Below are 15,568 nucleotides of genomic sequence, written 5' to 3' on the forward strand. Positions count from 1 at the left end.
CAGTTTAGAATAAAATCAAAATAGAAAGGCATCTACGTGGGCCCAGAGGTGCTGGTATATCTCTTTAATCCCAGCACTTGAGTATGAGGGCAGCCTGGTCTACATAGTGTGTTCCACGATACCTAGGACTATGTAGAGAGAAATGCTGTCTTAAAACCAAAACCAAACCAACCAACCAACCAAAAACTCCACAGTGCTTGTTAATGCTAGGCATCCAGGACGAGACTTGTTTTAAGTTAGACTGGTTATCTGTGCAGAAAAAGGTCCTCCAAGCTGTATTCATTTCATAAATAATGTATTTTATTTTATTGCATATGGCTATTAAGGAGGGCATCCATGGTCAATACAGACTAAATACAGCATACTAAACTACTCCAGTTTATTCTTGTCTTCAGCGGCATCACGTGACCCCTATATACAGCATGTATAGCGGAAGACAACAGGGAGGGCGAGTCTCTTTTTGAAACACAATAGCAAGAAATATATTTAACATCTTGATATCCAGGAAACGTGTACCCAAAGAAAACACTGTTTAATAACTGTTAAAGTTTATATAGCAAAAAAATAGTTTAAATTTAAGATTAAGTCAAGCAAAATGTACAAAGACCCAATATACAGCATGAAGTGTGGCGAACGTAACACTTACACATTTTGGTTCCATTCTGTAAACTAAATTAAGGATGTAAATATTGCCTATGCCTGCTCTTCTTGAAATGTGCAGGATGCGGGGGGTTTAGTGTATTCTCCATTTCTCTTTTTGCTCATGTCAGCTGCATCAGAGACATGTGCCATCTGTGTCCTGTGGTGACCGTTCCCTGCATGGAGGGTGTGTCAGATCTGCCTCCATGTGCTGCAGTCAGCAGATCAGCCCTACTGTTGTCCCTGGGGGACTCAGTCACACAGCCAATGCAGCGCAGGTTCCTCGTCAACACTGGGTAAGATCTCAGGAGATCGTCTAACATCTTAGTAAAGTATAGCACACACCAAAACGGACTTCCACCCTAGTGCTCTGTGGACCGTGGACTGCTTAAGATGTGTCACTGCAGGAAGGTAAACCTTGAGAATTCGAGCAGGGTGGGGGTGGGGGTCAATTTACATTCAACTTTGTCTTGCAATACAACTTTCTTCTACAAGCTCAGCAACAGAAGCAGGAAGACAGCTGCATTGCCATTAAATATATTTTTTTAAGACATGGAATTTTTTTGGTCATCCTCTAAAAGCCCCTTCTTACCTTACCAATGCATTATTCTATAGCGATATATATCTATATATTTGTATATATATATATATATATATTCTCCCAAACAAAAACAAAACAACGATTAAAAAATAAACCAGCAACTCACATTTCCAAGAGTTCTTAGTGTGGCCTCTACAGGACTATGGAGACAGGCACTAGGAAGTGGGGGGTCAGGGAGGCAGGGCCTCCAGCCCTGTGAAGGAGCAGCAAGGTGATGGCGATTCTGCCGGCAAGCTCAGCCCTTCTCGGTGACATGTGAAACAATTCCACAACACTGACATTTCCAGAACACTGACAACAGAACCAGGGTAGTCTCTGTCAAGAACCATTGACAGGCAAGTGTAGGGAGGGAGATGGTTTTCTTCTTTTGCCATTCAATGGTTGGAATGCCTCCCCTCCTGTTCAGGGCAACCTTGTTGACCAACAAAAGTAACATTGTGTCTGAGATAATATATTTAAAAAACAGAAACCCAAACCAGCCTTGAGCTGCTAGCATGCCTATGCTGAGAGTTTTTGGTTTGAGGATGGCAAGCTAAGATTCAGAGACAGTAGGCTTGTGGAGGGGAGAAAACGGTTCTGCAATCTGAAGTACTTACACGAACATCTACAGAGAGGAGTCAACAAGCAAGCCTGTTAAAGATACAAAGAGATCCACCCTTCCCCACCCCTACCCCCAAGTACGGCTGAGGATCTCCAAAAGGAGGCTGCTCCAGTCACATTTAGGAATAATTAGGATTAATCCATCTTCAAGTCCAATCCCATGGAGAATTGTCAGTCCCACAGCAGCCTCTGTGCATAGGTAAACCTTTCAGGTACCTGGACTGGAGTCCACATCTACTTAACAGAGAGACGGAGGTCAGCATGTGATCCTGGGGCAGAGGCGCCCTGTACCCTGCCAAGCAATCCGGCTTCACCCTGAACTGAGGTAGGACTGTGGTAGTTTTGACTGTAAGCCAGTAAATACCAGATTTGACCACTTCCATGTGTATTATAGTATCTCCTTGCATGCTGAGGGATTAATCTGCTTTGCCAAAATGAAAGTAACAAGAGAAATGACAGCAATGGCCAGGACTTATGGAGGCCGATGGCAGAAACTTCCAATCTCCCGGAGTGTGCGCCATCAGCCCGTTAGTTTACAAAGGAAATGAAATGCAACGCAAACCGTGCGATGAGGGCAGGTGTGTGGGGACAGCTGAAAGGCGGACCTGCCTCTTGGTTCCTTATCTAATTCACAGAAGTCTCAAAATGTAGAATTGCTCCCGTTGAAAGGAAAGTGAGCAGCAGCGTTGGTTGGAAACATGCTAAGCATCTCCTTCGAATGGATTCAGAGTTTTCAACATGGCAGCGATGGAGCCTGTAGCTCTTCACTCTGAAAAAGAGAGCAGAAAACTGGTCAGCCAGGCTCCAGGAACCACAAGGAGCTCCGTAACCCATGGACCTGCGGACAGGTTGTGGACCTGTCCTCTGAAATGAGGCGCTCAGAGGTGTAAACTCAAGGTGGCTGCCCTGGAGTTGGGGCAGCAGGGTACACACAAGTGAGAAAAGTCTACACACACACACACACACACACTTTGCTAAGCACTCCAGCACAGAGGATTAGTGAAGGGTTTGTGCCTTCCCAGCAACTGTCTGTGCATGTTCAGCTGCAAGAGACCCGCCTGCCTCCCCAACATGAAGGATGAATGACAACTACTACAGCTCTCCCCATCATCAAGGGGCCACCACACTACCGTTGTAACCTCTGACTCTTCCAGGGAAGAGCTACCTGGAGTCCACTCTTCTTAAAAGTACAGACCCTTAGCTGGGTGTGGTGGTCCACACCTTTATCCCAGCGCTCATTGGGCAGAGGGAGGTGGATCCCTGTGGGTTGAGGTCAGCTTGGTCTACCCAGTGAGCTCCAGGTCAGCCATAGCTACAAGGTGAGGCTCTGTCTCAAATAACTGCCCCCCAAAGTTCCTGCAGCTACACCTCTGCTGCCACACAGTTCTCAGCACCAATTAGAGTACACCCATCACCCCCAGTGCCAAAAGCTGCCAACTCTCCTTCAGAATGAAGGTCAGGAGGACTACCATGTGACCATCCACACCTGCTTCTCCCTTCAATGGAGGAGGTCTCTCTGTTCCTAATGTTTAAAGTCCCTTCCCCTCTGTGTGTGTGTGTGTGTGTGTACATGCATGCGCACGCACCACACAGACGTAATGCCACATCATGATGACCCCTCCTTTTTAACTTACAAGTCACTCCCCTATGATGACTGCCACAAGGCCACACGGAGCCTTAAACTGGTCAAACCTCTTAGCTCTAATATCTCCAGTATAAGGCTAGACACACCTCTAACACCCAACTGAATTCTGACCTTTGACCCTTGAACCTCAATCTATGTGGGGGGGGGGAGTTTGTGTGGGGGAAAAGAGGGAAAGGGGGAGGGAGAGGGTAAGGGAACCTCTATAAATATACACAGAAAGTGATCCTGGGGAGGGAGGTGTTACAGAAACAGAATCAGGGGCAGTCTGGGGGCTTCAGTGGACCCACCACCACAGAAGGGTCCAACGCTACAGAGACTTGAAACTGGAAAGCAGTACTGTAGGTCAGAGAGAGGTTGCTGTAAGTAGCTTCCGGTTTTTCTATCTTTAAAAGGAGGGCCTGAGGCTGAAGCTGGCTATCTTTTTCTTTTTCAACTTTTTATTGGTTCTTTGTGGATTTCACATCAATGAACCCCAATCCCACTCATCTCTCTCTCCCCTTGTACCTGTCCCCCCAACAGAGAGGGAAAAAATCTCATTGTGGAAGCTGTAGCGTGTCACAGTGTGTCCCACAGTACACCCTTTTTCCACACTTTGTTTGCAAATGTTCACTGCAGTGACTCATTGGTCTGGTACAGGGCCTCTGGCTTCTGCTACTCTGTCAATACTGGAATCTCACTGGGGCTCCTCTGGGATATTCTGATGTTGTCCCCGGTCATTGAGATCCTGTGGTTTTGGATATGTGGGACCGGCTCCTTCATGTGGTCCAGCAGTTCAATGATGGGGATGGATGTTGGAGTGGGCCAATTCAAAGCCCTGGATCTGGGCCTATCAGCCCACCAGAAAGATTGGCTATCTTTATACCAATGTACAAAATACCTTTCTCCAGTGTGAACAGGTGGCAAAGTTATGTTGAGTATGTTGGCCAGAGCCCTGACCTACCATAGCCAGAATGTGTGTCTGAGGGCCACATTCAGAAGGCTGGCCCAGGTCTGAGGATGGGGTGGGGGGGTAGGAGTGGGGGGAAACACCAAAGATTACGCTTCTGCTCCCACCAGAGCCCCTGCCCTTTTCTATCCATCAAGAGAGGAAGCAGGGCTGAGAACTGACTTGGATACAAACTAGGATGTGTATGCCCTATGCCTGTGAACTAGGATGTGTATGCCCTATGCCTGTGAACTAGGATGTGCATGCCCTATGCCTGTGAACTAGGATGTGCATGCCCTATGCCTGTGAACTAGGATGTGTATGCCCTATGCCTGTGAACTAGGATGTGTATGCCCTATGCCTGTGAACTAGGATGTGCATGCCCTATGCCTGTGAACTAGGATGTGCATGCCCTATGCCTTTCTGTTTACTTTTAAGGCTGTCATTGAGCTGGGCTGGTTCATGTTGAATATGAGGAAGGAAAATATTTTCTAACGCTACTAATCTGACATGCTCATCCTTAAATATTTATAGTTCCTAAGGATGAGATGCCAGTACACATTTATTTATTCATTACCTATGTCAAATCCACTAGAGGCAACACAGGGATGATTAATTTATGGCCACTCTGCTCTGCATGTGCCTTAAGGAAAATTCTGAGCTGCCTGTCCAGTCACAGTGGTAGAATGACCCATCTCTAAAAGTTCTGCTCAGATCCCAGAGGAAGAAGAGAGGGGACAGGGGAAGGAAGGAGAGAAAGAAGACATCCCTGCAAGCCAGAGAGAAGATCTTCATAGGACATGGGACCAGAAGCAAGTCAGTGAAGTCCCACTACACGAAAGGTTGAGCACCAAACTCAAAGCCTGTTAGCAAGAAATCAGACAGGCACGCCAGGGGCATCTGAGCCAAGCCAACTCATACCCTTCCTTCTCCTGGGATGTCTCGAGACTCTGGGTTTGTACATGGTCAGGGTCCAGGGCATACACTTGGGTCGTGGCAGCTCTGCCCGGGGAAGGCCAGGTTCTGTCTCTAGATTTCTGCAAGGCTTCTCTCCCACAAAGAGCCTGACATAGACTTCCCTCATTCAAGTCCCTGAGGCTCTGTGAATTGCAGAGAGGAGCAGGTGTGGACTGCTAACATATTCACAGCTCTGAATTACTAGTGCTATTTAGATGAATATTGATTTACATGACAAAAGAAAACCAGAGGCCACATATTTTGTATCTCCAGTAGCAAATCAAATTAAGGAAGAAATGAACCCTTTGGCGAATCCCCAGATCCTTTAAGACCATCTCAATGCCCAGTTTAGGCTTTTTAAAAAAAAAAAGAAAGAAAGAAAAATAAAGAAAAAATAAAAAACAAAAAACGCAGAACAAAGTTGGGAAAGCTTTTCAGTTGGAAGAGAAATTCCTAGAAAAATATGCCTGGTAATTTAGTATCTTCTTACTTTGCTAAAAGCATTTGAAAAAAAAATATGTAAGGTTGGGTGTGATAACAAACCCAGAGATTCTAAGAAAAACGGTTACTTAACCTTTCATCTAAATTGGGAAAAAAAAGCATAATTGAAAAGGAAAACACTGATGCTTTAAGCTCCCTGTGACTTCCTTTTACGGGAGCTCACACTTCCACTGACAATTAAAATCCTTTCGTTTTGAATGCTTGTTATTAAACAAACTCCCTACCTTCAAGTTGTAACTTGCTAATGACACAATCAGTCCCAGACGTGTTGAAGAAACGATGTAGCTTTCTCAGGGCTGAAGCCAGTAATAGGCGTCTGCCCTTTGCTCAGGCCTTCAAGGAAGGAGGCCTCCTCATGGCCCAGCCACCTTGTGCTCAGAGGCCTCCCAGCCTGTGAAGCAAGTGCCTCACTTCAAACTTCCTCTACACACCCAAAGCTTTGCCCATGGGAACTTGCCAACTCAGCCTCCAGGCTTTTAGAAGCCAATGTTTCAATGGCTGTTTCCCAATGTGAGCATCGAAGTAGCCTCTCCCTTACTGGGAACCCCCAGGTGCCTGCAGGTGCAGATCCAACGCCGGGGATCAAGCTGTTTTCACCCTCGAGCCCAACCTTCCCCATCCTCCAGAGTCTTCTGTATCCTAGGGGAACCTTTCTCTCAAACCAGGACATTCTAATCCCAGGTTAAAACCAGGGGAAAAAGCCAGAAGGAAGAGGGCCTCCCCAGTGGGGCTGTGCAGGGGTGGGACAGCTCCCTCCTAGTGTTGTCTAAAGGGATGCTCCCTGCTCCCTCTGGCTTCAGCAAAGACATTTAGGGACCCAGTGGGAATGAGGGAATCAGAGCAGTCCACTTAAGCCCAGTCTCCTCTCTGGTTTCCACCATTTGTTTTGTGTTGTTTTGTGCTGTGCATATTTGAGTGTTACAACAGGATGTTGGGGGGGTGGGGTGGGTTCTATATTTACATAGTAGAAAGGTCACCAGGAGTGGATTAACCAGTTCCCTCCTGTCACCTTCTCTACTTGCACTTTGGTAGCAAGAGCAGATAAAGGTTACTGGTTTTTTTTAAGATGGCAACAAAATATCCCTAATGTAATTGTCACACCTTGTAGACTTCCACAGAGCCATCTGTCCTATGTGCTAGTTTCTTTGTGTCTGTCCCCTCTTTTTCTTTCCTCCCCACACCTTACCCAGTCACCTGACAACCAGTTTTACTGAACTCTCTGTACATTTAACCTAAGGGTTTTTGTTGTTTTTTAATATTCTATGTATGAGATCATGCAAACTTTTTCACTGGCTTTTTATAGAACTCTCTTCAAAGGACATTAAATACTATGCTGGTATCTGATCCCTTTTAATGAGGGAGACGAGGTGATGTTCATAATGCCTTGGGAAACTAGCTTGCCTGCCAGACTGCAGGAGATCATGTCCTTCTGGCCTTCATGTCCTCTGCATTCAGGACAATGATCCTTAGTCAACGTAAGCTCAACGAAGTAAAACAAAACAAAATAAAACAAAACAACCTTACAGCTTATGCCACTTCTTGGAGCAGAAAAGAGAAACACAACCTCCAGAAGGAAACAAAAAACCTGGAAGTGGTCTGATACTCAGAAAGGAGAATACTTCCAGCTCAGATGATTGGGGTGCCCAACAGAGGCCAGCCGTCTCCGTGGGTCACAGCCACTGTCATCCTCATAGTTCAGCTGTTTCCACCAAGCACAGCTGAGTAGCTATAGTAACCAAGCATGAACCTTCACTGCCCAATCCTTCACAGAACCAGTCTGCCAACCCTTCAAGGTGGATGATCCCACGGGCAAGGAGCCGAAGAGAAGACGCGAACATTCGTCAAAACACCACCCCATGTTTTCCACCTGCGTGTTACACCTGAGACTAACTGATACCCCTGGAAATTATCTGCAAGCTTACGCACTTCAGAAATGCAACACCATCTGCTAAAGGCCACGCTATCCTCTTACAGACCCTGCGAGTCATAAGAGCGACTGTGAAGCCAGCACTCTTTAGAATGATCCTCCGGCTTCTTAATGCACAGCACAGCTCAGAATCCATCTGATCACTACTAAATGCAAGCTTTGCTGATACTCAGCTTCACAAAGAGAATCTGATACGCACCACACCTGCAATTCATAATCAGACCAAATCTTGGATCATTTGAAAATGTGACTTCAAGGGCTTCACTTCTACCCTAATGGGAATAATTGGTACAAGGACTAGCATTAAAATTACAAGTATCCTCCAAGAAGTCTCATTCTTTACTCTCAGGTCTAGGACATTTTTTGTATGATGACTTACACTGCATAAAACTATGTTTTATGTACACTATAAAAATGCTTACAACTGGAGTTATAAAACCTATTTTTTCTTGTCAAATTATGGAAAAGTAGCATAAGTATTCAGAGGATATTCACATGCTTTCCCTTCAGCTGATGGCCAATCTACTTGGGAGCTATGACGGCTAATACTGATTGTCAACTTGACAGGATCTATAACTACTTGCCCAGGGGACAAACCTCTGGTTAACAGAGCTGGGGAAGACACACCTGCCTACTGTGGGTGACACCATCCTGTAGGTTAGAATCTTGGACTGAGTAAAATGGGGGAAACTGAGCTGAGCAGCACTGTTCACCTCGTCCTGTTTCCTGATCGAGGATACAATGTGACCTTCTGCCTCAAGCTCCTGCCGCCATGCCTTCCCACCATGATGGAATGTACTTTCAAACTTGGAGTCAAAATAAACCCTACTGAGTTGCTTTTGTCAGGTGTTTTGTTATAGCAACAAGGAACTAAAATGGAGAGTTCAGCAGGGCCTCTGCCCCAGCTTGTACCCCCACAAGCCACCTCTCCTACGCTGCCACTCCCTGGGGGGCACAGAGTCATTCTCTGCAGCCACCCCTGTACCCTGAAACCCACAGAGCTTCCCATGCTTCAATGAGATGCACGTGTGGAAGGCATGATCAAGGCCCCCATCGACTAGGTGATCTCTCAGCTAAGTCAGTCATGCCCACTCCTGAAGACGGGGATCATCTCTCCCCAGCTCACCCACACCTCCAGAAGTATCACAGTGAAACCATCAAAGGAGATGTTCTATAGAAACCATAACGTCCATAAACAAAACATACATGAATATTGATTTTTACATCCGAAGCGCATGCTTGTGGCATGACTCACGCTCTGTGGTCAGACTCCTTCGCTTCTCTGAGTTTATACAGTCATGCAGGCAGGCAGCCACACGCCATGTTTTGAACTACAAAGACTTCTCCAGACCTGCGCACCTGAGCTGCCGAGGGAGGCTGCTGGCTCCTCAGGCTGTTTGGGGAGTCACAGCGGAAGGTAGGGCATAGGGTACTTGCTGCCACAGCCCCTCCCCCTCCTACGGTGCATCAGGAGCAGCAGCAGAGGGACTGCTGGGAGGCATGAGAAGCTGCAGGGCATCGGATGCCAGCAAAAAGGGCCCACCCAGCTGAAGTCTGACAAGGGGCTGAGGAAGGGAACTCCCTCCCTGACCCACTCAAATCAAGCCCAAGCCCACTGTATACTACAATGTGGCACAGCATTCAGCCACCACAGGGGCTGCCCTGCCTGCTCCAGCTCCTGAAGGCACAGTTCAGCTAATTCCACATGATCCACATGGACTCGGGCAGTGCTGGCTTACCTCGTAGGTGACCAAACCACTCAAGTCCCTATGTACCACATGTCCAGAAAGACTACTTCAGCTTGAGCAGGGCCTCTACCAGCCACCCACACTACAGTACTCAGGCCCAGGATGCCTAGGTCAGAGCCAGGGCCAAGGCTCCTTGTGACAGAGGATGAAATGTTGGACTGAAGACAGTAGACAGGGCCACTCTCCCCAGCCCTTCCAGTCCCCCCCCCCATAGCTAGACCCAAAGCAAGGATGTGTCACCTGCTCTTGTCATTCAGCCCCAGGGGCAGAAGCCAGAGACCTGTTGATCAATCAGGAAGCCAGCAGACATCCTGTGAACTTCTGTCTTCTCCCAAGCCCTCTGCAGCAGCCGGGAGGGGTATGGGATGAAACCCAGCAGCAACTAGGCATGGCCACTAGGAAGGAAGGTCTGCAGAGAAAGTCCCCATTTCATGGTCAGAAGACATTAAACGATGAAGGAAGGGATGGAGGCAGAGGTGAGTCAAGGCAAGAGTGCCTCTTTCAAGAGAGGGCCCTCAGAATACTATCTTAGAAGACTATCTGGCTATGATGAATTTTCCATGTGCACACATGGGATTCGTGGTCTACATGAATCATGGAAAATAACTTTTCCTCGATTTCCCTTGGAAAGCAGCAAGTCGTGCTTTGACTTCTGGAAGGAGTAACGAGCCATGGAGACATGGAAGGATGAACCTCACTCCTAACTTGTCAGGACAGACAGTTCTCTAAAGCACTGACTGCCTCCATAGTAACTTGTTAAGATTTAGCAGAGTGAGGCTGAACTGGCTCCAAACACCATGGAGCTTCTAAAACCATGCATGCTGCTGGCTGGAGGCATCTGTCACAAGTGTTCTGCACACTGACAGACCGGAAGATTTCCAAGGTCCTGTGTGCACACACTGCCCAGCCTCGGCCTCAGCCCTGCACTCACACTCACGGGAAGGAACTTCCCCAAGCAAGCCACACCTCCACACCTGAAACAGCACCCAAAGACCAGCAGACTCTCCTTTCCAGGTGTTTCTGCCATACCTGCTCAGTACCAAACTTAGACCACTCCTGTCCTTGTCACACAAAACCAGCACCTCATCCAAGATCTCGAATCCACACCGTGGCCAGTCCTGCTTAATGTTCTGAGCCTCCAAACCATCCTTTGCAAACTTTTAAATTTTAGTGGAGTCATCTGAGTCTATTTCTATGACTCCCCCTCACCCACTGCACCATCCTCATCTGCCAGGGGTAGCTGAGATTCTGAACAAGGCAGAAGGCAGAGCAGTAGCCCAGAGTGGCCTAACTCCCCTGGGGGTGCGGGGGGAGGAGAGAAGAGCTTCCCTCTGCTTCGCTCACAACTAGGAAGGCATAGGACAGCAAGGTCACAGCAGTGACAAGTGGCTTTCTAGAATGCACTCAATTGCAGAGAGGCACACGTCTCGCCTGGGGAAATCCACACACACCATACTTGGAAAAGACTTTTATGTGATATCGAGAGGGGCTTCCCAGCACACCAGAAAGTGGGGTTCCTAGGTTTTACATCCAGAAGCAACTTTGGTGAAAAAACACTGCCTTCTCATAGAAGCCCACAAAGTAACCTTTAAAAAGAGAGCAAAAGCCTGATGTGTTAGTCCCCCAAACCCCCCTCCAGTGTGTGTGTGTGATGTTGGCTCAGAGGCCCGCTGATTCCGCCTAATCTATCTCATCCCCCTCCAAAGCTGAAAGCAGAGATAAGTTGCTGTTCTTGACTTACAGTCACTTTTAATTCCAGGAACAGCAGAGCCTCCCAGGGCAGCCCCCCCACTCCCATAAAGACAATCACCCCTGAACACTAGGGCAAGCCATCCTGCAGATGCCATCTGTCCCTTCAAGCAAGGAACACCGAGGACCACCCTGAAGACCCAGAACAGAGATAAGGACGAAGGGAGCCACACCTCACCAGGGGCTGCTCAAGTACACAGCACCCCGCCCACCCAAATTCCTCCTCTCTCTGCAACAACACACAAGTCAGTGCCCCAAGATGGACCTGTGGTCCCAGACGTACCCTCTTACCCATTCTCCCTCTCAATGCTTTGAGGACGTCGCCTCGTTTTGCTTCTTCAATAACAGACACAGTGGCCAAGACTGGTCAAGAGTTCACTCTTCCAGAATGTTCACCATTTCTAGAAAGTGCTCAGCAGATCTATGACGGCAAGATGGTGAACTTTGAACCTGACGCTCTCCTGAATCTGGAGAAGCTGCCTTGGTTCTAGCATGACTGGAAGTCTCTCTGTCAGCTCTGGGCACATGCTGCTTTAACTGTGAGCATCTAATGAACTCTTGGTGTGTCTGCCTAAGTATTCTCTTATAATCACACTACCTCCAAAAGGAGCAGCTTTTGTCCAATTCAAGTTGAATGAAACCCATTTGTCATTATGCAAGAATCCAGCTAAATCTTCCCCACAACTTTTTTTTAAGGACTTTAACAACAATAAGACCCTGTGGGATGCTTGGTCCTGGGAAGATAACCACCCTGCAACAGCTGACTACCTACGAACTGGTCCTGGGGCTAATTCTAAATTGGTGAGTTTCCAAATCTACTCATCATTAACTGAGTTGACTCATGTCTTTGGAAGCTGCTAGTGGGTTGTGAGGGGTGTATGATATTCCACGCGTAGGATAAAGACACAGAAAGGTGAGAATCTCAGCTCAGCGGGTATCACAGGTAAGCAGGGCTGGCTCTGTTCTGGAAGAGCATAGGTTTCGGCATCGTCAGGTGGTCTCAGCCTTCATGATGGGCTAGCCTACACAACGTGTCCTCCTTATAACATCCCCACTCTCCTCCACCTTTTGTGTGAGAGATCTTCTCAATGTGCACTTTGCTTTTCTACCTCAAACACGCGCTTTGTCTACACCCAAGCAGTTCCTTACACAGTATAACAATGGGGGTTGGGGCAGAGGCTAGTGGGCTCTGCAGCATGCGTTCAGCTGTCCCAGTGGAGAGAGCTGACCTCGGGAAACAGGCACAGAACTCAGATGACCACCCGGGGTGTGCCAACTTCTGGACCACCGTCTCCAATGCTCTCCTGATGCTATTTAATGACTGCTCTACCCAAATTGCATCTGACCAGCCTGCAGGCACACTGCTGAGGCAGTGGTCCCCAGCTCCGGGTCCTACCCTGCACCCAGTACTGTTCCCACACAGAGCTGAATGGGCTTAAGGTATGTGGAGGCAAAATTTTATATCAAGTACCACCTCTCGTGGCCTTCACTGAAATGTAAAGACTGCCAGAGGAACAGAACATTTCACTCAGGAGACCTCCAGAGGACCAGGGGCAAGGCTGGACCACAAGTTACCACCAGAAGAGACGTTTGAAAATCCACGGACAAAAGGGACTTATACAAAAAGGGGGGTGGGTTGGGACATGAACACAGCGAAGTTCTTAAACTTGACAGCTGGAAACTGGCTAAAATAACTAAGGAAATGGGGCTGCCCACAGTGTCCTGTCTTCTTCCTTAACTGTTTCCATTTCACTATGAATATCCTAAGGAGGAAAACAGGGTGGAAACTCACTGCTGCACGAGCGAAACAAGAGATACAGGGTCAGCGGGAAACGCTGAGGTGGAGTGTTTTTTGTCCATGCTTATAACCCAACGTAAAGAGCCAGGGTTAGGACCTAAGAGGACAAGACCGCCCCTCCTATTTTCTTAAGGACCTTGGAGAGGTTACCTGGCCTCTCTGACCAGCAGGCTCTCTAAAGACCGGAGTCTGGGTTGGAATGCCAGCTTAGCTATGAAGAACACTTGCTGCTCCTCTGGGAAAACCTGGGTTGAGTTCCCAGCACCCTCAAAGCAGCAAACAACCCTCAGGAAATCTAGCTCCTTGGGCTCTGATGACTCCTTCTGGCCTCCATGGTCAACAGGCACAAATGTGGTGTACAGACATAAATGCAGGTAAAACATTCACACCTATAAAAGCTGATTCTGCAGACATTGCAAAATGTATGCCATGTGATGTTACACTTAGAGAAATAAACACTACAAAGAAACGACTTTGAACCCCACCCACTTCTGCCCTGGGACATCTCCTTTCAGCTTTGCTTACGATCTCTGTTTCATTTTTCATCACACACCATGAGTAGAATTCGTTCAGCATCATCTTGTGTTCAGCTTGTTTCTGGATTGTTGATAATATACTTTGGTCCCCCAAAATGGCCCAAGTTAAGTCCACAGAGTGAGTAGAGAAATTGTGTTATAATAATGAATATTAAACACTGTTCTATGATCACACCAAAAAGCCGGGTCACCCCTAATGCCAACATATGGCTTTTGAAGAGATAATGAAAATTGTACACTAGGGTGAACTATAGACCTTACATTTATACATTAAAAAAAAAACCTGAAGCTTAAATATCATGGTAAATCACTAAGAACCTGTACTAACTCTTTATAGATAAGAGAGTAGAGGACTAATATTGTTTGAAGTGACTGTATAAAGACTGAATGTGGGGGCTGGTGAGATGGCTCAGTGGGTAAGAGCACTGACTGCTCTTCCAAAGGTCGGGAGTTCAAATCCCAGGAACCGCATGGTGGCTCACAACCACCCATAATGAAATCTGATACCCTATGTGTACTCATTTATAATAACAAATAAATCTTTTTAAAAAAGACTGAATGTGCTCAGAAAATATGTTAGCATTTGGTCTCAATTAGAAAGAAATAAAAAAAGATTGGTTTTGGAAAAAAAACAGTACGGGAAAATAAACACAAATATCAGTTCTAAACATGTGTTTCTGGAAAATCTGATACTTTTTAAAATAAATATTAAAAGGCTTGGTACCAAGTCCATGTAACGGTTTATCTTTAAGATATATCATGGGTCAAAATGTTTGATCCTATTTCTGTAAATGCACTAGAAATAAGAAATATTTTGCAAATATCATTGCATAAATGCCACACGCAAGAAAGTGGAATAGGGCTTAAATCATTTGCCTGCTCTGTTTAGCATGTGTTTTGGACAAATAACTATGACTGGGTAAAACAGATTTTTTTTTTCTAGTTTAACAGGAAAAGAAATTGCAATTATTAAATGAACTGCTTTATCATCCACACACTGCCTGTACATTTTAAACCAACTCTATTTCAGCATTTTAACACAATGAATTAAATTAAGAAGTAAGGCTGCCAAGCTCAGAAGTGTCTGGCACATTCTGCACCTAACAGGCAGCTCCTGAGCGCAGCTTGCTTCCGCGTCTAGTCCGACCTTCTTCTGCATGTGTTCCTTCAGGGCACCCTCAGTACGAGCCGAGGAAACGACCCCTAAAAGACACTCAAAGACCAGTGGCCACCACTGACATCAGCATCTCCCTCCAGAAACGCCTACCCCTTCCCTTCTGCTATCCACCTCAACTACCCCCTCCCCTCCCTGCTGCAGTCCTGACTGATGCAATCAGAACACTAAAATGAATACAGAGCACTCTGCTCATATCTGGAAAGCATTGCTGCCACAGAAACCATAGCTAGATAAGGTACACAACCTTTGTAGCCATTCACTGTGGGGATGCAGAAAATGTGTACTAAAATGGCAACATTAAAATGCTTGGTACATCCTGCATTAAACCATACACTCTATTCATGCTTGTCTAGAGATGGTCACAGAGAGTCCATCCCTACCACAACTGGGGTTCCTCTCCCCTGAGTCATAGTGGCCCTCACCCTACTTGGCAATGTGGGTAATAGAATAAAGTTACATTTTCCCTTGTTTCCAAGGTGAACAGAGAACATTCAATTCTGTACTATCCAAGGTCCCCCTCCTAAAACAAAACAAAAAGGCGGCTTGCTTGCCAAATCTGATAGCAAAGTTACCTAGCTCTTAGAATATGCTTCCAAAGAAAAGCTGTTAGTAGGGTTCTAACAGAACGCCTTTATGTCCAGCTACTGCTATTAAAATTGCTCTTTTCGGGGGAGGGGTGAAGAGCAAGGATCCAGCACTCTCCTACCCTACAGACAGACAGCACAGTGCTGAAATCAAAACTTCAGGAGTGACACACACAGCACC

General features: G+C 46.7%; 1 protein-coding gene across 1 annotated transcript in view; it reads right to left on the reverse strand.

The window, feature by feature from the left end:
- Nucleotides 1–278: 278 nt before the first annotated feature.
- Irs2 (insulin receptor substrate 2) overlaps nt 279–15,568 on the reverse strand; it is a 23,439-nt gene continuing 8,149 nt past the window's right edge. Inside the window, exon 2 of the mRNA XM_031339024.1 lies at nt 279–2,609. Coding sequence (XP_031194884.1) covers nt 2,605–2,609 — 5 coding nt within the window. The 3' untranslated portion in view covers nt 279–2,604. The remainder of the gene's footprint in view (nt 2,610–15,568) is intronic.

Source organism: Mastomys coucha, unplaced genomic scaffold (assembly GCF_008632895.1).
Source record: "Mastomys coucha isolate ucsf_1 unplaced genomic scaffold, UCSF_Mcou_1 pScaffold22, whole genome shotgun sequence".
Lineage (NCBI taxonomy): Eukaryota > Metazoa > Chordata > Mammalia > Rodentia > Muridae > Mastomys > Mastomys coucha.